Raw genomic sequence first — 26,380 nt, 5'->3', positions numbered from 1 at the left:
TACATACACATGTACAAATGATGCCGTATGCAATGGCTACACTGCAATTGAAATATAACTCAATAAATGAGTAAGGAAATTGAGGAGAGTTATTTGTAAGATAAAATGAGCTCCACGGGGCTCTTGGCATCTTCAGCTGATGCTCATACACCAGTTCAAGAACTTCCTCGGCACTAGTAAATAAGATATTGTGGGTGAGCAGGATTTTATGTAGATTTCAGTGAAATTCTCCAGCAGCATTTGTGAATTTGCTAACCATTAAAACAAAAAACAATTGCATTGTGACCGAAAAGCTTTACGAAGAGCAAATGTTTACTTTTGACACTCTGTGTTTCAGGATTGATGGAACAAAAGGAGAAGCTGCACTGAAAATCGAGCACACTGTGAGGCATGACGCTGCATGGTATACTGCGACAGCCATCAACAAAGCTGGACGTGACACTACACGGTGTAAAGTGAATGTTGAAGTTGAGCTCACCGAACCCGAACCAGAGAGGAGATTAATCATCCCCAAGGGGACTTACAAAGCAAAAGAGATTGCAGCACCAGAACTAGAACCTCTCCACTTGCGTTATGGTCAAGAGCAGTGGGAGGAAGGTGACCTTTACGACAAAGAAAAACAACAGAAGCCGTTTTTCAAGAAGAAGCTAACTTCCTTAAGGCTGAAGCGCTTTGGGCCAGCCCATTTTGAGTGCAGACTCACACCGATTGGTGACCCAACCATGGTGGTGGAGTGGCTGCATGACGGCAAGCCCTTGGAGGCAGCCAACAGGCTTAGAATGATTAATGAATTTGGATATTGCAGCCTTGACTATGACGTATCCTATCCCAGAGACAGTGGAGTGATCACCTGCAGAGCTACAAACAAATATGGCACTGATCACACATCGGCGACACTCATTGTTAAGGACGAGAAGAGCCTTGTTGAAGAATCCCAACTGCCAGAAGGCAGGATGGGGCTGCAACGCATTGAAGAACTCGAGAGAATGGCCCATGAGGGTGCTCTTCATGGAGTGACAGAAGATCAGAAAGTCAAACAGAAGCCAGAAATAGTCTTGTTTCCTGAACCAGCAAGAGTTATTGAGGGTGAAATAGCACGGTTCCGCTGCCGGGTGACTGGTTATCCGCAGCCCAAAGTCAACTGGTACCTCAATGGCCAACTCATTCGTAAAAGCAAGAGGTTTAGACTCCGTTACGATGGAATCTATTACTTGGATATTGTGGACTGCAAATCCTACGATACAGGTGAAGTCAAAGTAGCTGCTGAAAACCCCGAAGGTGCAACAGAACACAAAGTGAAACTTGAGATTCAGCAGCGGGAAGATTTCAGATCCGTGCTTCGCCGAGCACCTGAGCCTAAGCATGAAGCTCCAGCAACGGAGCCTGGCAAACTTTTGTTTGACGTTCAAAAGGTCGACAAGCCCGTTGAGAAAACTACCAAGGAGGTGGTGACGCTTAAGAAGGCCGAGAAAGTGAGCCACGAAAAAGTGTCCGAAGAATCTGAAGAACTCCGCAGTAAATTCAAGCGCAGAACTGAGGAGGGCTATTTTGAAGCAATCACCGCGGTGGAGCTCAAATCTCGCAAGAAGGACGAGTCATATGAAGAGCTGCTTAAAAAGACAAAGGACGAACTTCTTCACTGGACCAAAGAGTTAACCGAGGAAGAGAAGAAAGCCCTGTTGGAAGAAGGCAAAATCACTATTCCAACCATCAAGCCAGAGAAGGTTCAACTCAGCCCCAGCATGGAGGCTCCCAAAATATTGGAACGCATCCAAAGCCAGACAGTTGGCCAAGGAAGTGATGCCCATTTCCGCGTCCGTGTGGTAGGCAAACCAGACCCAGAGTGCCAGTGGTTCAAAAATGGTGTGCAGATTGAGAGGTCAGATCGCATCTATTGGTTCTGGCCAGAAGATAATGTTTGTGAACTGGTCATCCGAGACGCAACAGCAGAGGACTCTGCCAGCATCATGGTGAAAGCCGTTAACATAGCCGGTGAAACCTCAAGTCATGCTTTCTTGTTAGTACAAGGTAATATCCCTTTCCAAAAGGGGGCCTCTTGCCCCCTTTCCAAAATGTTGTCTTCATATAATATCCATTCTCATCTTTTGGTCTCTCTTTATTTTCTCTGCAGCCAAGCAGCATATCACATTCACACAGACTTTACAAGATGTCACTGCTAAGGAGAAAGATTCGATGGCGACCTTTGAGTGTGAAACGTCCGAGCCTTTCGTTAAAGTGCAGTGGTACAAGAATGGTCTGGAGATTTCTTATGGAGACAAATACAGAACCCACTCTGACAGGAAGGCTCACTTCCTTTCGGTGCTAATGATTGATAAGTCCGATGAAGACGATTACAGCTGTGCCCTGGTGGAAGACGAGTCTGTAAAGACAACAGCCAAACTAATTGTAGAAGGTGAGGGCAAAGGTTACTCTAGTATACCGTAATTTCTATCTCAATCTCTCTTTATTACTATAGAAATATGGGTGGTGCTGTGTAATGGGTGGCTCTTGGTGCAGGCGTCTCAGATCATAGATTTCCCCAGTGGCCAGATCAAACAACTGGTCTGATCAGCTGCACATTCTGTGTAACTAATGAGCACTGAGCCCAAGTTCCTGATTCTTTAAGTCTTGGAAGGTTTGCAGAGACAAAGTGAAGCAAAATCAAAATGAGTGCTTGGGCAATCATGTAACCATTCTGATGCCCAACCCTAGTCACTTTTAAAATAGCCAGCATTGCACTATTCAATTGGCCCATGGTTAAAAACAAACAACCCTGTTTTCAGGCTAGCTGGGGCTGATGGGAGTTTGGGGGAGGGGCTGCAGATTCTCCATCTTTGTATTTAAATAATTGACACATGGGCATAGCCCTAGATTAGCATAGAATGTACAAACATAAGAAGAGCCTGCTGGATCAGTCCACATTTTGAAAAGATGGAAATATTTTGAACTGGGCCTTCTTTTTAATCCAGTTGCTATTAAACATTATGGAACGTTCCGAAGTAATAAAATCACTTACTGAGATGTTTGCATCCGAATGCAGGTGCTGTGATTGAGTTTATTAAAGAACTGGAAGACATTGAAGTCCCAGAAACCTTCTCGGGGGAACTGGAATGCGAGCTTTCGCCTGAAGATGTCGAAGGGAAATGGTATCATAATGAGGTTGAGCTCAAACCCAGTAATAAGTATCTGATAACCTCACGCCGAGGTCGCCAAATCCTCACAGTTAAAGATGTTGCTAAAGAAGATCAAGGAGAATACAGCTTTGTGGCAGATGGGAAAAAGACCTCCTGTAAACTGAAGATGAAGCGTAAGTTGTTCTGCCTTCGAAATATTTGAGAGCAGGAGTGGGAAACCTTTTTCTCCCCCCCAGCACAAGGACCATATCCTATCATGAGTAGCCTTCCGTCATGCTAGTGGTGGGTGGAGCTGGAAACAGAGGCCAGAAGTGCAGATAGGTGGAACCACAAGTCTAGCTCTTGTCTTTGTGTAGTTCAACAATGGTGTGTGTGTGTGTGTGTGTGTGTGTGTGTGTGTGTGTACGCACACATTGTTATTATTATTATTGTTGTTGTTGTTGTTATTATTATTATTATTATTATTATTTCATTTCTGTCAGGGTAGTGTTGTAGGCTACTCCAGAGTAAAGACGCTCCACTCCTCCGTGTCTTTAAAGTCTTTATTGTGCATAGTATGTACAGGGCAAAGAGAGCTTCACGGAAACATGTCTAACTGCCTCCAGTAGATTCTCCCAATACCTCCCCCCTGAAACGTTTCCAACATAACAGTCTTGGCATTCCAAAGTGCCTCCCCTTTTGCCGGTGCACTTTGGATCTCCTGAGTTCCAGCAGGAATTTGAAAGGATGTCCCCTGGATGGCTCTCCCCTCGAAGATCCTGGATACTCCTCCTCCTCCCTTTCTGTCAACAAAGGTTGGTGGGCTGGCTCTCTGATGCTGCCAGAGCCTGGCCATCCAGTTTTCTGAGCCGTTCCCTTTCTTCCCCCTCCTCACTGCTGTCCACCTCATTGCTGGAGCTGTATCGTAAGGGATGTGGTCTTTCCCTGTACGACCCTTCCGTTACAATTTCTATACGACTTTATATTTTTAAGGGAAAAAAAACTCAAAGAGGTTTGCATCCTACATTAAAACATCAAATAAATCTATCCAGAACAAAACATGACAGAAGAAAGTCAGCTATAAAGTATACATTCAAAGCAGCATAATTAACAGGAAAGTAAAATATTATCTTGAAGATTGCAAAATAAAACATTACAAGGGTCAACTATAGAATGCACATTTAACGCGGCAAAGTTAACAAAACAAAATCTTAGAACATTTTGAAAGAAAACATTACTAAAGGAAGTCAAATATAAAATGGACATTTAAAAGAGCACAATTAGCAAGAAAATAAAACATTATCACAACCATAGCACTGCTGCTGTTGCTGCCAGCCCTGTCAATGATGGTTCATGGCAGGCTGTGGCTGTGGAAGTTCAGGCTCAGTGACCTGGGTCTGCACTAAGGTGGTCTCTGGCATCTTCAGCATCTTCAGCTTTTGTAGCTGGAGTCAGTCCGGGCTTTGCCCACCAAGACCACGTGGGAAAAGGTCTGTAATGCAGGGAGCGGGTCCCCCAGGACTCCCAACCAGGATGTCCTCGCACACAGCTCTCTGTCCAAGCAATCAAGAGACATTTTCAGAGTTCAAGGACACATTCCTGCCAGTCAAAGGCAACTGAGGAGCACCCAGAGCAGGGCTACTGACAGGTGCAGCCCGGCTAGGGGAGAAAGGTTCCCCATCCCTATTTTATTGAAGCTCCTGATCACTGTTTAATAACTTCTTGCTTCTCTTTCACATTCCATACAGCACGGCCTGTCGCTGTCCTTCAAGGTCTCGCTGACCAGAAAGTCTGCGAGGGCGACATTGTGCAACTTGAAGTGAAACTCTCCCAAGAAAACGTTGAAGGCGTCTGGATGAAGGATGGTGTCGAGATTCAACCAAGTGACCGTGTCCACATTGTAGTAGATAAGCAGTCACATATGTTGCTGGTGGAAGATGTCACAAAGGAAGACAGCGGAGCATACTCCTTCAACATCCCTAGCCTGCTCCTCTCAACCACTGGCCGTGTCACAGTCTATAGTAAGTGCCTGTGTTTAGGAAGTCGTGTAACAGAATGCAAGGCATAACTGTCCTGCGAAATTTGCTGCGCCAAGTGTGGGGAGGGCAGCCATCCTACGTAGCTTTAACAAAAGGATGACAAATGAACTGCATGTTAGGAAAACTAAGTGGAACCTGCATATACAGCAGGCATCCCCAAACTTCGGCCCTCCAGATGTTTTGGCCTACAACTCCCATGATCCCTAGCTAACAGGACCAGTGGTCAGGGAAGATGGGAATTGTAGTCCAAAACATCTGGAGGGCCGAAGTTTGGGGATGCCTGATATACAGAATGGAACCTATATGTATAGAAGCAGTATATTTCTGCTGTCACCACAACAACTGGGGATAGCTATATGGGAACATAGGGCACTGCTTTATACTGAATCAGACCATGGTCCATCTAGCTCAGTCCAGGGTTTTCCAAACTTGGATCTCCAGCTGTTTTGGGACTACAGTTCCCATCATCCCTGACCACCGGTCCTGCTAGCTAGGGATGATGGGATTTGTAGTCCAAAAACAGCTTTAGAAAACCCTGGTCTACACTGATTGTCAGTGGCTCTCCAGGGTTTTAGAGAGGGTTCTCTCCCAGCACTGCCAAGAATTGCTAGTGGTTGAACCTGGGACCTTCTGCATGCCATCTGTAAAGCTGCCCGAGACATTTGGACACCTGATGCTTCAGATAATTACACTGGGAGTAGGATCTTGGTTCCATCCATTTTTGTACATTCGTCACATTCTTATATACCGTACTTAAGCTAAAAGCACCAGAATCCGTGTTTTGATCTTTCCATGTAATCTCTTATCTGCAATTTGCAGGTGTGGAAATTATCATACCACTAAAAGATGTCCATGCTATTGAGGGTACAAGAGCCATCCTTGAAAGCAAAATTTCAGTCCCTGATGTGTCTTCATCCAAGTGGTACCTAAATGATGAGCAAATACAACCTGATGACCGTGTCCAAGCTGTCTCCAAAGGCACAAAGCAGAGGCTAGTGTTTAACAGGACTTATGCATCAGATGAAGGACACTGTAAACTGGCAGTAGGCAAAGTTGAAACCAGCTGCAACCTCACAATTGAAGGTAAGCATTCTTCAGATATGCAGGCTTTATTAAAATACATATTCTGATCGTGCAACAGGTAACAACTTGATTCTACTAAGTCATCTTTTTTTTTTAACAACAGAAATTCAGATTATTAAAGGTCTTCACGATATCACCTGCACCGAAACTCAGAATGTAACCTTTGAAGTTGAGCTGTCCCACGCAGGGATTGATGTTGTATGGCATTTTAAGGACCAAGAGCTCAAAGCTGGGCCCAAGTATAAGATCGAGGCACATGGCACAATCTATAAACTGACTGTAGTAAACATGATGAAAGACGATGAAGGAGAGTATACATTTTATGCTGGAGAAAAGAAGACATCTGGGACACTGGTTGTAGCAGGTTAGTTATTTATAAAGCACTTGATTTTTTTTCTTGAAGGTCAAGTGCCCTGCTGTTAATATTTGTTAGTCCAGTTCATAATTAAGTCCATGAGACCTACCAAACAAACAAACAAACAAACCATGGTGAATGCAGTGGCAGAGCTTCATGCTCCAGCATCCGGGGCGGTGAGCAGGTAGGGCGGGGTTGGCACGCGTCCCGGGGACGGGGCTTCGGGGCGCACCATCCGCAGGGGCGTGGCACACGTTCTGGGGGTGGGGACGCCTGCCTGTGGGGGTGGGGTGCCCAGCACGGGCGGGGGGCAACCGTGATGGCACCCCACTGGTATCGCGCTGCCAGGGGCGCTGCGCTCCCATTGCCCCCCTCTCCCTACGCCCTTGGGTGAATGATAGTTGGAGAAAAGTGGACATTCCTAAGAAGAGGAATTCCTTTCCAACTCCTAGTCTGGGAGTAGTTGCATTATAATCCATTTTGTCTCCATGGAAACAAGGGGAAGGGGAGTATCATCAGGTCAACATGGTCTATGGATCCAATAGAGATCAATACAGCAATGATGGTGATGATGATGGTTTAATTAATTAAGTATACCTCCGCCCATGTGATTGGGTTGCCCCAGTTACTCTGGGGGGCTTTCAACAAAATATAAAGGGATAAAACAAAACATGCAACCTTAAAAGCTTCCCGAAACAGGGCTGCCTTCAGATGTCTACCAAAGTTCATATAATTTTTTAACTCTTTGACATCTGTCGGGTGGACATTCCACAGGGTGGGTGCAACTACTAAGAAGGTCCTCTGTTTTTCAGTGTTTTTTCCCCCCAGTTTTTCTCTGGGACCACCGCTTAATGTGGCCTATAGGAATGTCACTTACAGGAACATACAAATGTCTAATGCTTCAGAGTGCTATGGAGCACATCACCCTCACAAGTTTATGTACGTCACTCTCACCCTGGTTATGACAGCAGCGGTTCCCTGTCTGCATTGATAGCAGCTACTGCACCAGGAGCATCATCAACATAGACTATCAGTGTAGTCAGTAGCCATCTAATCAGAGAGAAAACAAATACAAGCTTGTCCTTTATTTCCCCACAGGTGGCGCCATTTCAAAGCCCCTCACTGATCTAACTGTGGCCGAATCCCAGAAAGCTGTTTTTGAATGTGAAGTAACCAATCCAGACTCTGAGGGCCAGTGGCTGAAGGATGGGAAACCACTTTCAATGACTGATCGCTGCAAAAGTGAATCCGATGGTGTGAAGAGGAGACTTAATATCCCAATCAGCAAAGTAGATGATGTTGGCGAATATACCTATCAAGTGGCCTCTTCAAAAACATCCGCTAAGCTGAAAGTTGAAAGTGAGTAATCAGTGGGGAAAGTTTGTCTCAATTCCACACTGGATGAATTGGGAAAAAAGTTTCCTAAAATGGGTACTCCGGTTAATAAGTTTGTGAAATATATTTGGGGCAAAAGGATAAATAGAAAACAAAATGCAGGTTGAATGTAAGAACTTTATGGAATCTGTTTGTCTGGGCTTACCAACATATTTCAGCTTTGCAATTGGTAGCTATACTCTTACATTTTTATTACAAAATACCTAAGAGTTGTGTAAACTGGGAACTCCAGTTATGAGATGAGCCAACACTGGAGCACAATATAGCTTCAATCCTGAGAGGTTCAGCAGAAAGGGGGTGGAGGGCCCTCCTCTCACCAGCACCCACCTTAACACGCTTTTTAGAGGGAGTTCTCAGGATAGGACTATCCTGACTGGGGAGAGTGCCTTCCATCAGCTTCAGCTGTTGGCCTAGCTGTGCCCCTATCTGGACAGGCATAGCTTAACTTCTGCTGTCTATGCTCTGGTAACCTCTAGGTTAGATCACTTCAACGTGTTATTTGTGGGGCTGCCTCTGAAGATGGTTCAGAAACTTCATCTGGTGCAGAATTCAGCAGCCAGGTTTGAGCATATTACGCTGATCCTGAACTGCCTGCCTGCACTGGCTGCCAGTTAGTTTCTGGACCCAAATCAAAGCCCTGGTTTTCATCTATAAAGCCTTAAATGAATCAGGACTGCAATACCTCAAAGACTGCCTCTCTTCATATGAACCGAACCGGACCCTGTGGTCATCATCTGAGGTCCTTCTTCATGAGCCTCCTCTGTGATAGGTCCAGGGGATGGCAACATGAGAACAGGCCTTTTGGGGGGTGGCTCCCCACTTGTGGAATGCTCTCCCCAGGGAGGCTCACCTGGTGCCTTTGTTACATATTTGTAGGCACCAGGCAAAAACATTCCTCTTCTCCCAGGCCTTTGGCTAATTAAACAATCTATGACCTTTTAATCTGGTCATATTGCTTTTGTTTTGTCACTATGGTGTGTGTTTTTGTTTTATATATATATTGTAAACCCCCCTGTGATCCTTGGATGAAGGGCGGTATAGAAATTTAATACATAATAATAATATCTACCTGTATAACGTCAACAATTTGATTTGTTCTTTTCAAACAGCCGTCAAAATCAAGAAGACACTGAAGAACCTGACTGTAACAGAAACACAAGATGCAGTTTTTTCAGTGGAACTTACTCATCCTGACGTGAAAGGAGCTCAGTGGATCAAGAATGGCGTTGAGCTGCATTCTGGTGACAAATATGAGATCAAGGTGGAAGGGACAACCCACACACTGAAAGTCAAGAAATGCGCTGTAACTGATGAGTCCGTCTACAGCTTTAAACTGGGAAGGATAGGAGCCAATGCACGACTCCATGTTGAAAGTAAGTCAGCCTCTACACAATAAATAGGCTGGGAAGAATTATAGCAAGTTGAATGATGGTATGATAAAGACGCATCGTTCCCCACACTGTCAACACTCATTTGCTCTGTCCTATTATCAATTCTAGTAAAAGATTTTGGGATGTGTTTTTAAGCGCTACAAACATTTATTTAAAAGACGGGGGGGCGACTGTGAACAGAGATGATGGCAGGAAGGATTTTTAATAATAATATGCATTAATAATAATAATAATAATAATAATAATAATAATAATAAATGTATTACTTATACCCCGCCCATCTGGCCGGGCCTCCCCAGCCACTCTGGGTGACTCCCAACAGAATTTTAAAAACATGATAAAACATTAATAACTTCCCTAAACAAGGGTGCCTTCAGATGTAGTCAGGTAGTTGTTTATTTCCTTGACATCTGATGGGAGGGTGTCAGGGCTGTTTTAAGCATATGCGGTGCCGGGATGCAAAGATCTGCCCGACACACACACACACACACACACACACACACACACACACACGGGTTGCCCAGTCCCAGGCGCAGATGGGCAGAGCTGGCCAGCTGTCTCAGCGTTTTATTGGCTCGGTCACCCCCAAACTCACAGTGCAGAGCAGCCTGCAGCAGAAGAGCTTGCCGCGGCGCTCTGACCGACAGGCGGGCTCTTCCCCAGACTCAACTCTTGGGCCCCGGACTCTCAGTCTGGCGCCCCTGAGAACCCGGTGCCCGGGTGCCCCGCACCTCTAGTGCCTATGGGTAAGACGGCCCTGGAGGGCGTTCCACAGGGTGGGTGCCACTACCGAGAAGGCCCTCTGCCCGGTTCCCTCTAACTTCACTTCTTGCAGGGAGGGAGACACCAGAAGGCACTTGGAGCTGGACCTCGGTGTCTGGGCTGAACGATGGGGGTGGAGAGGCTGTTTAGGCTTTAAAGGTCAGCACCAACACTTTGAATTTTGCTTGGAAACATATTGGAGCCCAAAACATTTATTTATTACATTTACATAGCACCTTTATCTTCCAAGGATCTCAAGCTGGTTGGTGTACATGGTTCTCCTTCTCCACATTTCAACCTCACAACAACCCTGTGGGATTGGTTAGGCTAAGAGATGGTGACTTCTCTTAGGTCACCCACTGAGCTTCGTGGATCAAACCCTGCTCTCTCAGTTCCTAGTCCAACCCTCTTAACTATTATACCACACTGGCTTTCATTGTGGGCAGTGCTGCCTCTTTTATTCCATGCTACATTCAACTCGGGGAAACAAAAACCTCTTGCAGTTTCCAGTCCTGAAGCCAATTGTCTTGCAGTGGTTTTAACTGAAGCCAAGCGTTTAACTAAATTGCTGGTAACTTCTTCCCTAAAGCCGTCAAGATAATCAAGAAGCCAAAGGATGTGACTGCTCTGGAGAATGCCGTTGTTTCATTTGAAGTGAGTGTGTCCCATGACACTGTCCCAGTCAAATGGTTCCACAAGAACATCGAGCTCAAGCCCAGCGACAAATACCGGCTGAGCTCCCAGAGGAAAGTCCACAAGCTGACTTTGCAAAATATATCTCCCGCTGATGCTGGAGAATACACAGCAGTAGTAGGACAACTGGAGTGCAAAGCAAAACTCTTTGTAGAAAGTAAGTTAAAACAAATCTATCATTAGAATCAAGCTCCATTATCAAATATCAGACTGAAAGTACCGCGCGATACATTATAAAAGATTATCTAATTGTGTGTTTTATCAATATTGTTTTCTATAGCTGTGCACATAACAAAGACCATGAAAAATATTGAGGTTGCCGAGACCAAAACTGCCTCTTTTGAGTGCGAGGTGTCTCATTTCAATGTGCCCGCTGTGTGGCTGAAAAATGGAGTAGAAATTGAAATGAGTGAGAAGTTTAAAATAGTGGTTCAGGGAAAGCTTCATCAGCTCAACATCATGAACACCAGTAGTGAGGATTCTGCCGAGTACACCTTTGTCTGCGGAAATGACAAAGTCAGCGCAACCCTGATAGTGAAGCGTAAGTTTAACATGGACATCAGCACAGAATGCTTGCCTGAAGTAAAGTTAGCATTGCATAGCCTCTTATTCTTAGTCTTTGTAAATTTAGGGGGTTAAAAGTTTAGCCTGTCTACTTTCTTGGGATATGGTACTGAATCTCTGTGATGCCAATGTATCCCTTGGATTAATTACATCACGGTGATGCCAGATGATTGACAGGCAGGAAGCCCCTTTCCACATGTCTAAGTGGCCAACAGGAGGTGGGGGGACCTCAGAATCTGGACCACCAGCTGGATCCTGTCCACAGCCCCTGACTTAGCCCCTCAATTTCCAAACTTTTTTTGTTCTAGAAAATTGCAATATGCTTTCTCTTCTTTGTAAAGTTCATTGATTCTTGTTTCAAAAACATGCATATGAAATCAATCCGAGGCTGGGTTTTTAAAGATTTTGCTGGTTTTAATATATATTTATTTTGTTGTGGGGAGTGACTTTGAGTTTACTTTTTGTAAGAAAAGCAACTCATAAGTTTGATGATGATGATGATGATGATGATGATGGTTTTCCCTTTTATTTCCTTTAAAACCAGCTATCTTGATAACCTCCATGCTGAAGGACATCAACGCAGAAGAGAAAGATACAATAACCTTCGAAGTGACTGTTAATTACGAAGGCATTACATACAAATGGTTGAAGAACGGCGTGGAAATAAAATCAACGGACCGGTGCCAGATTAGAACTAAGAAACTTACACACTCACTTTCGATAAGAAATGTGCATTTTGGAGATGCTGCCGAATACAGTTTTGTTGCTGGGAAAGCTGCTTCATCTGCAACTTTATATGTGGAAGGTATTAAGTGTTCCTCCATCTATTTTAGCTCTCAAGCACTAAATTGAAGCAAACATCAACCCAGAGCAGTGTGGATGAGCTGTTACAGTGGCGTGCCAATAACGGATCCACTACTGAACTGGTTTGGATAATCCTGAACTGACATGTGACCTAGCCTTTTTGGAATGCCTGTAGCCCTTTCACTCCTTCCTTTGCATGAGCTGCAGTTATACCAGGAAGCCTCTAATTAAGCAGAGTTTCTTTTTTTGAAATGGTATTAAAGAAACTTCACGCCAGAGTTTCATACCCTGGTTTGTTCCAAAGGTGGTAGTCATAGCTTCCCAGTTTGGACAAACCAGAAAACTGTGGTTAATTGAAGACTTACTGGCTCATTTTCCCGCACCGGAAATAGGAGTGAAGGAGCTATATGCACATGCTAAAGACCCGTCCATATCTTGGCTTATTAATAAATGTATTATGCTCTCCAAGCTATGACTGTCCAAATGTGGCTGAAATTGGTCATGTCAGCCAAAAGATACAACAGGCTGAACTGGTTAAGTGACTTAAGAAATGCTTAAAGAAACCCATTTTTCTTTCAACTTCCTGCTATGTCTTAATTGTTTTATTTTGCTGAAATTATTCTACCTGCTTCTTATTTCGTTTCTTGTTATTTTAATTGCAATACAAAACATTTTGCCGTGCTTCGTAAATGGGCATATAACAAACAAGTAATTGTTGTTAGCTAATTATTGTCGCGCTCTGATGTGGAAAGGAGGAGTATAAGTTAAGCAATTATTAATCGCCTGGGACTATAAAGTGTTTCATAATGACAATATCTCTCACGGTTGTTGTTTGTTCCTAGCTCGCCACATTGAATTTAGAAAGCACATCAAAGACATAAAAGTTGTGGAGAAGAAGAAAGCTGTTTTTGAATGTGAGATCTCAGAACCTGACATTTCTGTTCAGTGGATGAAAGATGGACAGGAGCTACAGCTTGAAGACAGGTAATTTGTGTTGTTGGTTTGTTTTTTTAAAATGAATATAAAGAAAAGTTGAAGTTTTGACCTGAGAGCTGCTGCTGCTTGTGATAAGCATACAGGACATGGATGGTGAATTCATATGTTGCTTGGCAACACTGACTAGCCATTGTACTAGTCATTAACTCTCTCATATGACAACTTTCAGACACAACAAAACTTACTGGGCTAGAGCGAAGGCTTTGAGGGAAGAGCATGACCTTCTGAATCAAACAAAGATACCATATACATATATGGTATCTGAAGAAGAAGTGTGCATGCACACGAAAGCTCATACCAATGACAAACTTAGTTGGTCTCTAAGCTGCTACTGGAAGGATTTTTTTAAAAAAAATTGTTTCAACTACGGCAGACCAACACAGCTACATACCTGTAACCATATACATATAGTTATTGGTATATTAAGAGACCGTACTTTCTAAGTTTCATTTGCTTGCATTATTTTTAGAATAAAAGTTCAGAGAGAACGCTTTGTTCATCGTCTCCTGATTACTACCACAAAGATGTCTGATTCCGGGAAGTACACAGTAGTGGCAGGGGGAAATATGTCCAGCGCTAATTTGGTAGTGGAAGGGCGTGATGTTCGCATCAGGAGTCTCCAAAAAACCGTCCAGGTATAGTACTTCCTACTGTTTTGATGACCAATACAGCCGACCTGCACATGATCACTCAAATAGATTTTCCAAACTCGGTGCCAAAAATCTGTGGAGAAACTTCAGTTCCACCAAACAATAATGTTCAGGTGTTAATTATTTTTTTAACACCTGGTACCACCACCATCTGGTATGCAGGCTGAGACCCTACCTACCCACGGACTGTCTCGCCAGAGTGGTGCATGCTCTAGTTATCTCTCGCTTGGACTACTGCAATGCGCTCTATGTGGGGCTACCTTTGAAGGTGACCAGAAAACTCCAATTAATCCAGAATGCGGCAGCTAGACTAGTGACTGGGAGTGGCCGTCGGGACCACATAACATCGGTCCTGAAAGACCTACATTGGCTCCCAGTACGTTTCCAAGCACAATTCAAAGTGTTGGTGCTGACCTTTAAAGCCCTAAATGGCCTTGGTCCAGTATACCTGAAGGAGCGTCTCCATCTCCATCGCTCTGCCCGGACACTGAGGTCCAGTGCCAAGGGCCTTCTGGCAGTTCCCTCGCTGCGAGAAGCCAAGTTACAGGGAACCATGCAGAGTGCCTTCTCGGTAGTGGCACCTGCCCTGTGGAATGCCCTCCCACCAGATGTCAAAGTGAAAAACAACTACCAGACTTGTAGAGGACATCTGAAGGCAGCCCTGTTTAGGGAACCTTTTAATGTTTGAGAAATTAGTGTATTCTAATATTTCTGTTGGAAGCCGCCCAGAGTGGCTGGGGAAACCCAGCCAGATGGGCAAGGTATAAATATATTATTTATTTATTTATTTATTTATTTTAAAAAAACCATACTAATGTGTAGAAGCATTTTGGTCAAAGATCCGCTCCCAGATCTCAGTAAGAAAAAAATATTGAATTCCCCATTGTGAAAATGTAAGCAAAATCATTTGCCAAGGAAGGTACACAGCCATGTGGATGAGCATTGCTCTCGTGGACTGAGCACTTTTAAAATTGAACAATGATCTATCTCTTCAGCAGTTGGAACAAAACTCTGTGCATAGGGCTCTCTCACACATATTCATGTAACCTTAGATATTTTTTAACACACCCCAAAATACAAAAGCAAAACTACATTTCCCCTACTAGCTTAATTTAAATCAGTTAATGTCAATGCATACAAGAAAACTATATTCTTCAACCCCCGGCGAAATTATGAAAACCCTCTTATTTGTGTTGATCTGATATTATTCCTTCACTGGTGTCTAGAGAAGTGAAGACTGTAGTATAGGGACAGCTGATCATTTTGTTGTCATTAACTTTTCACCCAGATCTGGAGCTGTTTATACATTGTGATGTGCTTCCCCACTTACTTTGAAAAGTTATTCATCTTGCAAACTCTGAGAAAAAGATCAGCTACAAAAATAGTCTGTTAAGGCTCAAGGGCTTCTGCTTGGTGATTGCAAGGCGCTCAGGAATGTTGAGTGCCAATTGAAGGAACAAACAAACAAACGAATGAACGAATGAAAAGGGGATGTGTGCAATTGACCTACTTGAGCCCCCCAAGGACTTGCAGTAGCTTGGGGATAGCATGGCAGGGCAGCACCCCAAGAGGTCAAAAAATCCCCCTGAACAAGGCTGTAAGACTGCTACTAGAGTCCTAAACAAGGGTACACTTATTAGGGTTGGGGGGGTATAACACAACCCATTGTTGTGGGTCCCTACTTTTGTACATACGAATGGGAAATGATAGGTGAAAAATGTAACTACAGTACATCTATACAGTCCTTTTTTAAAAAAACAACCCCTGGTGTTTGTTTTGTTTGCACATTTTTGTTTACATAACAGATTTATTTTGTATTGTTTGATGAATAGAATAGACTAACAAAAATGGGGGAAATGACAGGTTTCTGCTTATTGACAGGTCATTGAGAAACAGCGAGCCGTGGTAGAGTTTGAGGTCAATGAAGACGACATTGACGCTCGCTGGTATAAGGATGGAATTGAGATCAACTTCCACATTGAGGAGAGATATCACTATGTGGTGGAAAGAAGAGTCCACCGGATGACAATCACTGAAACTAGATATACAGATGCTGGAGAATACACTATCTTAGCTGGAAGAAACAGGAGTTCCATCACTCTCCACGTGAACGGTGTGTATACAGTTTTATCTTGCTTTTTATTGGAATACTAATTCATATAAGAAGCTACATTAGCAGCCTCCACAAACACACTTGCCAATGCTGAAGTTCAGCATGACATTGCAGTCAAGACCACAGGGCCAGGGTGAAGTCAAGGACAAGCAAAAGAAATGGACTGACTTTCAAGGCCAAACGAAATAGGGCAGAGCGGCACCAGAAGTTGCTTCTAGGCATGCCCGGTGGCATGATTATTTTCTAGTATTCACCATTACTTTATAGTTCCCCCCCCCCATTTATCATTGGAACAACCCCATGATTAAGGCTAAACTGCAAGTTAGGCCTGAAAGCAACACCCAGGGGAGAATAGTGTGATGAAGTCTTTAAAGGACCATAATATTTCATGGTTGTGGTGGAACATCATGGGTTTGAATGTTCCAACCACTGAAAACCATTGTGTCAGGGAAAGCTTTCTAGCCTAGTCATCGCCCTGATGTGCTAGTTTTCTAGAGCCATGAAGTTGTTGTTGTTTTAATATGGCAGAGGTTTCAAACATGCTATCTCCCATCACAGTGCATGTGGCTAATTTGTGCATGTGCAAATCAACTCTTTGCCTGTTGCCCAACATCTCTTTGTAGAGCTACAGCTAGCAACTGGTCCTCTCTCCTCCAGATCTAGTTACCTTGAACTACGTGTCACATAAATGCTGAAAAACCTGCATGCAATCACAGGAAGGAAGAAATAGAATCTATCTTGCTAGAAATTAGTTGCATGATTATGTATATATTTTTTAAAATTATAGCCCCGGAACCACCCCAGATTGAAAAGGAGCTTCAGCCAGCCACCGTGGAGTCTGGAAAGCCAGCCCGCTTCTGTGCTGTTGTGTCAGGAAAGCCGCAGCCCAAGATCTCGTGGTACAAAGATGAACAGCCTCTTTCTTCAGGCTTTAAGGTCAAATTCCTTCATGATGCCCAAGAATACACCCTGTTGCTGATCGAGACTTTCCCCGAAGATGCTGCTGTTTACACGATTGAAGCGAAGAACGACTATGGAGTCGCCACCTCTTCTGCGTCCCTTTCAGTGGAAGGCAAGCTCTCCCAGCAATCTCGAGCATTTTTTGAAACTGGCATTGTCAATATTTTGCTCTGTGTGCTCTTCCATGGAGGCTAATAATCACTCTTTGATCTTTTTCCTTAGTCCCAGAAGTTGTTTCTCCTGATGTAGAAGTGCCAATTTACCCACCTACTATTATCGCACCACTCCGCGATGCTATTACTTCTGAGGGACAGTCTGCTTGCTTTCAGTGCAGAGTTACAGGGACAGGTTAGTTTAACAAAGTCATAAAACACTTTTGTACTCCTTGTTCGACCTGGTACACTTAGTAGGTTAAAAAACAGCAACAAGCAAACAAACCAGTTACTGAGGCCAGGCTTCCCCATAGCCATGTAGATTTAGCTGTGTGTATGCAATAACCTAACTTGTTTTATACTGACTGAGAGGTCCCATAACCAGGGGACTCCATTTTGCAGTCCTAAATGTTAAAAAGGTAGGCACAGTTGTAATCATCCTTCCACTTTTAATTCAAAGCGGCATTTTGCCACACTCTCCTAGGTGTCAAATGAGCCTGAAAAATGAACAAAGCCTTGGTGTCAGCTGCTGCTGACATAACTTTGCCGTGGAAAGAACGGATCTTCACTGAGCATCAGTTCTCACTTTACTTTTTGCACTTGGGTACATGTACTCGAGTAGAAATTCATGTGTGTGTAAGTATGTAGGTTGAATTAGGAAGAAGAGAATTAAGAATGTGTCCTTTAATCATTTTTTAAAAAAAACCAAAAGGATCAGTAAAGGATCATGTGCTTTTCCTAGCAGAGACATGCAATTATTATTTTTTAAAAAAGGAGAGACATACACTTCATATGTCTCTCATTTTTCCGGGAATATATATATAACGGGAAAGGCGTTGCATGACTAGGAAAGTTGCTTGAAAAGGAATGTGGAAGAGAGATTAGAACCTATCCACATAGCTGCCAAGTTTTCCCTTTTCTCGCGAGGAAGCCTATTCAGCATAAGGGAAAATCCCTTTAAAAAAGGGATAACTTGGCAGCTATGCCTATCCAAAATATTACTTGCAATCCATTCTGACCTCTCAACTTCATAATCCAATTGTACAGTGATACTTCAGTGTCAGATGTGAATTTTGCACTTGGTTACACATACCTGAGTATCAAAAGTAAAGTGAGAATCAGCCCATGCTTCCGACATTTTATGACTAAAAGTATTTATGTTACTCCTGCCCTGTCCACCGTATTTCATGCAATCCAAGGATCAGCTAAACCAGCTCTGAAACCGAACCATTGGTAACCAGTTCCCCCAGTAAACCATATATCTAGCTGCAGAATGATGTCATCATATATGCAAAAAACTTGGGCATATTAAAATCACGTGTGCTCCAATATCTTGCTGGTGTGGGATCCCTAATATGTACACCGAGCTCCTTATAAAAGAGCTTCTATAGGAACAAAGAACTATGTACTCTTTGTTGAAATGAATGAAGGGGCCACTTCATCTGAGAGTACATAGACCTCTTGATCCACAGTCCTGAATCACCAGCAGTTCTGATCAGTTTGACTGTTTGCATATGGTTACAGATATATGGAGAGAGAGAGAGAGAGAGAGAGAGAGAGAGAGAGAGAGAGAGAGAGAGAGAGAATGAATTTGAGTAGTCTAGATATTTGGGTAAATGAAATTTGGGTAAATGCCCCCCTACCCCCCCCCCCAAAACACTGAGCTTTATATAATTCTAAGAGAAGAACAAAGTACCACATCATAATTTTAAAACCATCAGTATTGCCACAATAGTTCAACTTGTATATAAAAACACTTGTATATAATTCCCCCAGTGAACTTACCGAAACTCACACAATACTTCCCTCTTGCATATTTTAAAATTTGGATTAGATAGATTTTTAAAGTATGAGTATAGATTTTAATATAACGCACATAAAAATCCAAATGGACAATTTGCTTTTAAATTAGATAAATACTGACATGTACTCGAAATGAGATATTATCCCTAGGAAAACAATCTGTGAACGTACGATCCATTTGCACGATGGGTGTAGCGGTGATGAATTGAGGATCCCAAAAAGGGCTCAAAAAGTTCTCTTCCCCCGCCTGTCCTGCTCTAGCCTGCACATGCACAGAGAGCACAAAATGACAGGCTTGAGGCAGGGATGGGGTATCTGTGGCCTTCTGGGGGCTTTTGGACTCCAACTCCCATCAGCTCCAGCCAGCAAGGCCAGTGGTCAGGGATGATGAGAAATGGAATCCAACAACATCTGGAGGGTCACTGTTTCCCCATTCTTGCTTTGAGGGTTACACATACGCCAAGCAGAAACGAGTTGCGCTGTGCAGAGGGCAGAAAGAGAGAAGGTTGGGGGATGAAGAAAGCATGTACAGACCACTCATTTCCCCCCCCCCCCATAACAACTATGCTGCCTCTCCATGTGCCCATGTTGATATGTAGGTGGGATATACAGGAAAAGAGAAGAACTTCCAGGCATTGGTTGGCGCTACACTCATGGTGCATATGGATCATGTCCCTAACTACAAAAAGAAAAAAATTCTGATAAGACTTTTAAAAACATGCCATCATTAAAAAGCATGTAGGAGTTTACACTGAAAATATTGGCAAATTTTGAGCTATGCAAAAGCATGTCAGAATGATTTACGTATATATATACATATATATACTCATATGGGTATATATATCATTTTGATGTGCATGTTGAAAGCCACAGCATTTATATATGTATATATTTGTGGAACCAGAGCATGGGGAATTGTTCTTGGGAACGCCCGCTCTCTTTGTATTGTTTGTGAATGTTTCTGCATATTAGTACAGCATGAAATATTCCTTAGATTAGTTCTTTGTCATAGCCCAGATCGAACCTGCTCATGTGCTCCTCCACTGCCCCCAAATATCCAAAGCTGCCAACTTCCAGAGTAGAATTGTTCATTTTTCATGCTCACTGAAATTCTGGATGAAATGGAAGGAGAACAGGTGTACACGGAGGACAGAACTACACATGGGACTGCCGCCAACAGTGACCTGTGTCTTCCCCTGCCCTGAAATACTTTAATCAGACTTCCTATGCCATTTCCCTGGCTCCACATCATTGGCTATTGCTTGCAAGGGTAAGGGAACACCAGGTGGGGGAGAAGTGGATTTCCCAAAATCAGTGAGAATATTGCTCAAAATTGGCATCCATCCTGGTACCACTTCTCCACCAGCGGCTGGAGGTGGCAGGGTGGGTGGCACAGCGGGAAACAACATGGATGATGAAGTGTGCATGCACACGAAAGCTCCTACCAAAACAAAAACTTAGTTGGTCTTTAAGGTGCTACTGAAGGATTTTTTTTATTTTGTTTCGACTCAGACCAACACGGCTACCTACCTGTAACTGGTCTAACAGTGCAATCTTGGGCTTCACTTTTCAGAAATAAGCCCTGTTGAATTCAGTAGGACTTGTTTCCAGAAAACTGCATTGCAGCCTAAACATTACAGTGGGGGGGGGGACTCAGTACAGTGTTGCCATATCAAGTATCTCTTTAGTTCTGATCTGGGAAACCAATCTCCCAACTTGTTCATCAGTTTGCTCCCCAAGAGTGAAACTAGAAACCTTACATGCATATGTCTCTCTTTTTTTAATTTTGTTTTCACTTGAGCAGACCTCAAAGTAGCTTGGTATAGCAAAGACAAAGAGATCAAGCCATCCCGCTTCTTTAGGATGACTCAGTTTGAAGACACTTTCCAGCTTGAGATTGCAGAAGCATACCCAGAGGATGAAGGAATTTACACCTTTGTCGCGGGCAATTCTGTTGGCCAGGTGTCAAGTACGGCTGCACTGAAGCTGGAAGGTACAGTGTACTGTCTAAATAGACATTGTGTAAATTTGCATGTGTTTTAAAATTAATATATATTTATATATATATCTTTAAAACTACGTGCAATTGTCTGTCGTGTCAATGTCTTTTAACTCAAATAACCAACCCCATTGTCTGATGTCAATAGCTCCCATCTGGTCTCCGCAGTATAAATTCTGCAGAATGTCATTTCACGGTGTTCCAGTGTTCCACAGTTTTCATCTTTCCATTCTGTTTCCAATTAGTATCCAGCACGCACCAAAGATAAACGAATAAATAAACCCCCTCTGACATGAACAGATTCCTATAATTTATTTGTACTGCCAAATCACATTTCTGTTGAAAGGAAGTGAAGGCATGTATCTAAATAACTGTGCAGTATAACTCAATACAGACAATGGGGGTTTAGGTTTAGGTTTGTCAAACAGGAGCACTCCTAGTCCCATGTTGTGTGGCAAACCAATTCCGAGACTGAGGTCAGAAGGATGCCTATTGGCTGCCAATGCTAAAAAGCAGCGTCCCAGAGTCTCCTCCTCCTCCTTTTTTGTATCTTGCAAAACAAAAATGTGTGATGTGCTGTTTGTTATTTTCTCCCATTTACAAGTGGGAAGCTCATCACAAAATGAGGCTGCTTCACATGGTTTTTACATTAATACTTGCTAAAAGGGAACAAATAGAAGATGTAGAGCTGGTATGGTTTCAGCCACCATGCATGTGAACTAGTTCTAGTTTTGCGAGGCAGGGGGATGCTTAAAAAGCAGATCGTGATATGGCATGTGGATGATGAGCAAATCTGTTTATTTTCTGTCCATGTCACTTTCACACATGACTCTGTTCCATTTCCACATTAATTAAATGACATTAAATAATTAGGCATCACTGATGTTGGCAAAATTGCATTTATGTATGAAAAAGAAGAGCACCTTACACTGAAATTAGAAATGAATGCCCCGTTGAAAAGAAATGTCTAACCTCATTACCATTCCAACACCTGCTGAAATTCAAGGGGGAAGCCCAGAACCTGCAATACAATATTGATTTTGTCGCTGTTTTTCAGGGTAATATATCTAGAATGATTTGAAATGCCTGTATCAGGCATTAAAATCATTGGGATTTAATTGACTTGCATCATGCCAATTCAAATGCGAATATTTGTCGGAGGAAACAAATATTCAGATACGTGACACAAAGAGCATTTATACTTTGAGACTCAGCTGGTTTTCAAATGTTTTGTTTTCCACTCTGCTTGTACCCAGAGCCTAAACATTGTCACTTAGGGAAAGGAAGAATGTCATGCTGTAAGATTGTGTTTTGAAATAAAGGAAAAGGGCATGTAGGGCAGCTAGAGAAAATTGACTGGTGTACAGGGTAAGAAATTAAAAGTTGACATGCTTCTTTTCAGGGTTTAAGGTTGAAGAAGTTACCTCACATTCCCAAAGGCATGTTTCTTCGTCTTTCTCCATTAAGAAGGACCCCGTTGCCCAAAGGCCCAACTTTATCCAGCCTATCTCAAGCTGCAGCGTATGCAGCGAGGAAACAGTCAGATTCCAAGCCAGGGTTTCCGCCATGCCGAAACCAGAAATCCTCTGGTTTCATAATCAACAGCTAATGTTGCCAACCAAAGGCGTAGTTTTCCATTTTGATGAGTCGACAGGCACAGCCACATTGATAATAGTAGATGCTTTCCCAGAAAATGCTGGGCAGTACTCTTGCAAAGCAAGAAATAGTGCCGGAGATGCAACTTGCATGGCTACACTTACAGTGACTGCTGAAGGTAAAGCCCCGCTTTTGTTTCTAGGGAATTCTGTTTGTTGCATAAACCACACTTTTCTACACTGTGACTAATGACCTTCTCTTCTTCCTCATTTCACATTTTATTATTTATTTATTTTTAGAACTAGCAGTGCCATCACTAATGTCAATAGTCCTAGCGGTAACCAAATAAACCACTCTTGTTTTCCTGTACTTTCAAAGTGTCGTGTCATTTAGAACTTGCATCCTGGTCTATTGCTCAGATAATACACCTGTTTTTTTTTTTGTAGACTAAACACACACACACTTCAAGGCAGTGAGTTGTTGGCCGTTGGTAGCATTCTCTGACGTTTGCTCTACTCGGTTTTAAAGGGGAAAGAAGGGATATTGTCAGGGTATCAAAAAAACAACAACACAAAAAACCCCACCTTCAAGTTGCCATGGACAACTGCAGTGGAAAGAAGAGTCAAATAATTACCACATATTACCAGCATGAGCATATTTCATTTTTTCCCCCCATCCATCATTGTGGCTGTTCTTTTCTGTAATTATATTTGCTGCCTCCTGAGGGCACCTTTAATGAATGTGCAGCTGGCATGCAAGGCTTTCAAACGAAGACATTTCATTCTTATCATCTATGGCATAGCGTTTTGCTTTTAACGTGGCCCACTGCAGTGCATTAGATATTAATCATATGTTTTGTTACTTGATTACACAGTGCAAGCCTTAGATAGGCTAAGTTCTGGGAAAGATGTAAAAGAGTCTATCCAGGCAAAATCAGAAGTGCATATTGCTTCCCCCTTTGCAAAGAAGGAAACTCAAGTGTATGTAAAAGAAATTAAATCCAAGCAGGAGGCGTCGCGGGAAATGGTTGTGCAGACCTTTGAACACCTTTCTGGAACTTCTACTGTGAAAGCTGAGATTGGGAAGGAAGGAGGAAGCTTCAGTACCACAGCCATTACCCAGAAGTCAGGAAGCACCATGGTGTCTGCAACCTCAATTCAAGTGCTGAGAGAGACGCCCCCAAAGATTCTTCTGAAACTTCACGATCTCACTGTGAGATGTGGCGACACTGCTCAGTTTATGTGCGCTTTGGAAAGCGCAAACTTCTCGGATGTTTTGTGGTCCCACGAGGGAGAAACATTACTGGAATCTGAACGAATAGGGCTGTCACAAAATGGAAGCGTTCTCTTCCTCACTATAAGCAATGTCCAACTTTTAGATCAAGGATTGTACAGCTGTACTGTTCGTAACGACTGTGGAGAAGTAACAACAACTGCTATACTAACCGTAGAAGGTGGTTATCTGATTTTTAACATTATGTGACGTTATCTCATTTCATCCTCATTATCACTGCCTATAGCTCCTGTGCTAGTATTTAATTTAGAATTACAGTTTTGAGTTCCATTTCCCCCCCCCAACCCTCTACATTTCGGGCTCTATTCATAAATTAGCCACATGCACAGGTACTCTATGTAATTTGCTTGTAAAGAAGGAACCATACCTCCCCCTGGCAAGTTACAGAGGTATCGGGTTCGTCTCCAAAAGCAAGGACTAGTCAATTTGCAGTGAAATACTGAAGCAATTTGGAAGTTTCCTATAGGATCAAAGAGAAGTACAAGAAATTGTTTACAATTATTTCTCCTTTATTAGCTGTTAATTTTTGTGAAAGCTTTTTTTTAAAAAAAGGCAGCTACTTTTAATCTAAGCTATTCTGGTTTACAAAGGGTTTTATGCATTATTGACTGCCATTAACAGCCATTCTCTGAATGCCCTTTTCCGCTCATACCAGCTTTCTTTTAAAATTGGAATTTTGCATCTTTTTTTTATTCTTTCATTGACCACAACGGTTAAGGCAAAGAAACTTTCATGTCACGTGCCTTGCTTTCCCATCCAACATCAGATGATGAAGGTGCCACAAATGTCTTCACCTATAGTCCTCTCTTGTGTTTAAGCAATGAAGACTAAGAATTGACTTTTGGTTTTCTTCTCATGGCATGGAAATAGCTGCACGATTAGCACACAGAAGAGTAGGAACAACAGCTTGAACCCCAAACAGTGCCATATATCCTGCTTTTACAAACTGGTGGATTTCCTGACTTTTCTACACGTCATTGGAAAGCATTGCAGCTGCAGCTGCCTTCTAGGCTATGCAGAAGAAGCCTTGACTAAAACTGAAGATGTACTTGTAAAAGTTACTGTGGGCCAATTCTATTTCCTCTGATGTCAGTGACGTAAATCCTGTGGATCCAATTGCATCTTCTATTTAACCTGGCATGAATAGAGCCCTTAAATGTGGAACAGGATAGTATAAAAGACTGAAAATTCAATTGTTTTTTGCACTAACACGCTGAACATTCTTTTTACCATACTAATGGCTTTTATATACATATATATTTCTGAGTATAGATTTTTTTTTGCTGCAAAACATCTAATCTTATCCTAACTTTATTCTTGCCTAGCTAAAGAAGCACAAGCCAGAACAGTAACAAAAATTACCCTTGAATCAGATACTAAAAGCATTAAAACAAGCAGAGAGTCTCAGATTAAAACAGCCTATGAATATAAACAAGAGTCTTCCACGGAAACGACGAGCATGACAATATCTACAGCTCCAAAAGTACAAGAAGCTGAGAAACTGAGGATCAGAGACTACTACCCTGATGTTGTGCCGTGCGAAGCCATCGCCGAAACTGGTGCCACAGTACCAGTCTTCCTTGAAACTCTGCCCCCAGAAACCTTTGTCAAAGAAGGAGATAAAGTCTCGCTGTTCTGTGTAATCAAGGGTTTCCCTACACCTTGTGTCATCTGGCTGTATAACCAGCTAATAGTTGAGGATTCCGCATTGTGCTCTTTAAGGCACGATGGCCCACTGTGCAGTTTAAACTTACTGAAAGTTAAGGAGAATCAGAGGGGTATATACAAGTGCAGAATAGTTAATTCTGCGGGACAAGCCGAGTGCAGCACACATCTGAGAGTGACAGGTTGGCAACAGCATGTTCCATATACTCCTCTTGCGTACCGTCATTGAAACCTGTTCAATCCACAGTCCGCGATAAAATGAAGCGGCTGTGGATTGTTGAATATTTTCCTCATGGTGTTAAAGGCATGTTAAAGGCATGTTGAAGTAGAAAAAGAAAGAAAGAGAGGGAGTGGGGAGAGGGGAAAGCTCCTTTAAAATGCTGTGGGGGGAAATCCCCAATACTTCAGCATCTTCCCACTATTTATTTTCAACTTATCAGGCACTTCCTGGCATGTGTGTGTATGTATGTTTGTGTGGTTTTTTTCCCCTCCCCCTATCAATGCATCATTTTTATTTTCTTCTCTTGCAGCATTAAACTCGCTTTTCATTAAATCACACTTTTATTTTTATTACAGCCCTGGAAAGAGTTCTGCAGGAGAAGATAGAACAACAGATTGAAATGGAAGTGAAAGGTACAATCGCACACAAACGTTTATATGGAAAGGAAGGTTTAGCATAATAATAATAATTTTAAAAAACAGTAACCCCTTTGAAAAGCTGATACGAATGACCAAGAAAGCGAAACATATTCTGAAGCATATCTGAATATGCCGCATGTTTTGTTTTAATATGCTCAGGATAACCTGCATTATTACAAAAAGGATACAAGTTTTAAAGTCCATTTAAAACTTTTCATTTTCACAGATTTGCCCGCCTTTACTTTCACGTCGTGCTATGCAGCTGGTTGCAAAAGCTTTTCTTTCGTATACCTTCTTCTAATGCATGGGACAATT

At 42.7% G+C, this 26,380-nt stretch overlaps 1 protein-coding gene across 50 annotated transcripts in view; it reads left to right on the top strand.

The window, feature by feature from the left end:
* TTN (titin) overlaps positions 1-26,380 on the top strand; it is a 290,139-nt gene that overhangs the window by 32,767 nt on the left and 230,992 nt on the right. For 48 of the 50 annotated variants that reach the window (XM_088676590.1, XM_088676579.1, XM_088676604.1 and 45 more), the window contains 19 exons: positions 338-2,028; positions 2,132-2,413; positions 3,041-3,307; positions 4,862-5,134; positions 5,972-6,235; positions 6,339-6,599; positions 7,689-7,949; positions 9,095-9,358; positions 10,728-10,988; positions 11,112-11,372; positions 11,940-12,200; positions 13,042-13,183; positions 13,665-13,830; positions 15,727-15,958; positions 16,746-17,030; positions 17,141-17,266; positions 20,678-20,866; positions 23,343-23,921; positions 26,003-26,059. In XM_088676590.1, coding sequence (XP_088532716.1) covers positions 338-2,028; positions 2,132-2,413; positions 3,041-3,307; positions 4,862-5,134; positions 5,972-6,235; positions 6,339-6,599; positions 7,689-7,949; positions 9,095-9,358; positions 10,728-10,988; positions 11,112-11,372; positions 11,940-12,200; positions 13,042-13,183; positions 13,665-13,830; positions 15,727-15,958; positions 16,746-17,030; positions 17,141-17,266; positions 20,678-20,866; positions 23,343-23,921; positions 26,003-26,059 — 6,122 coding nt within the window. The remainder of the gene's footprint in view (positions 1-337; positions 2,029-2,131; positions 2,414-3,040; positions 3,308-4,861; positions 5,135-5,971; positions 6,236-6,338; positions 6,600-7,688; positions 7,950-9,094; positions 9,359-10,727; positions 10,989-11,111; positions 11,373-11,939; positions 12,201-13,041; positions 13,184-13,664; positions 13,831-15,726; positions 15,959-16,745; positions 17,031-17,140; positions 17,267-20,677; positions 20,867-23,342; positions 23,922-26,002; positions 26,060-26,380) is intronic. The other 2 variants (XM_035134299.3, XM_035134272.3) reach the window with 1 other exon arrangement.

This window comes from Zootoca vivipara, chromosome 1, assembly GCF_965207765.1.
Source record: "Zootoca vivipara chromosome 1, rZooViv2.hap1.1, whole genome shotgun sequence".
Taxonomy (NCBI): Eukaryota; Metazoa; Chordata; class Lepidosauria; order Squamata; family Lacertidae; genus Zootoca; species Zootoca vivipara.
The sequence above is the reverse complement of the archived record's forward strand: the minus strand, read 5'-3'. Positions and strand labels throughout refer to the sequence as shown.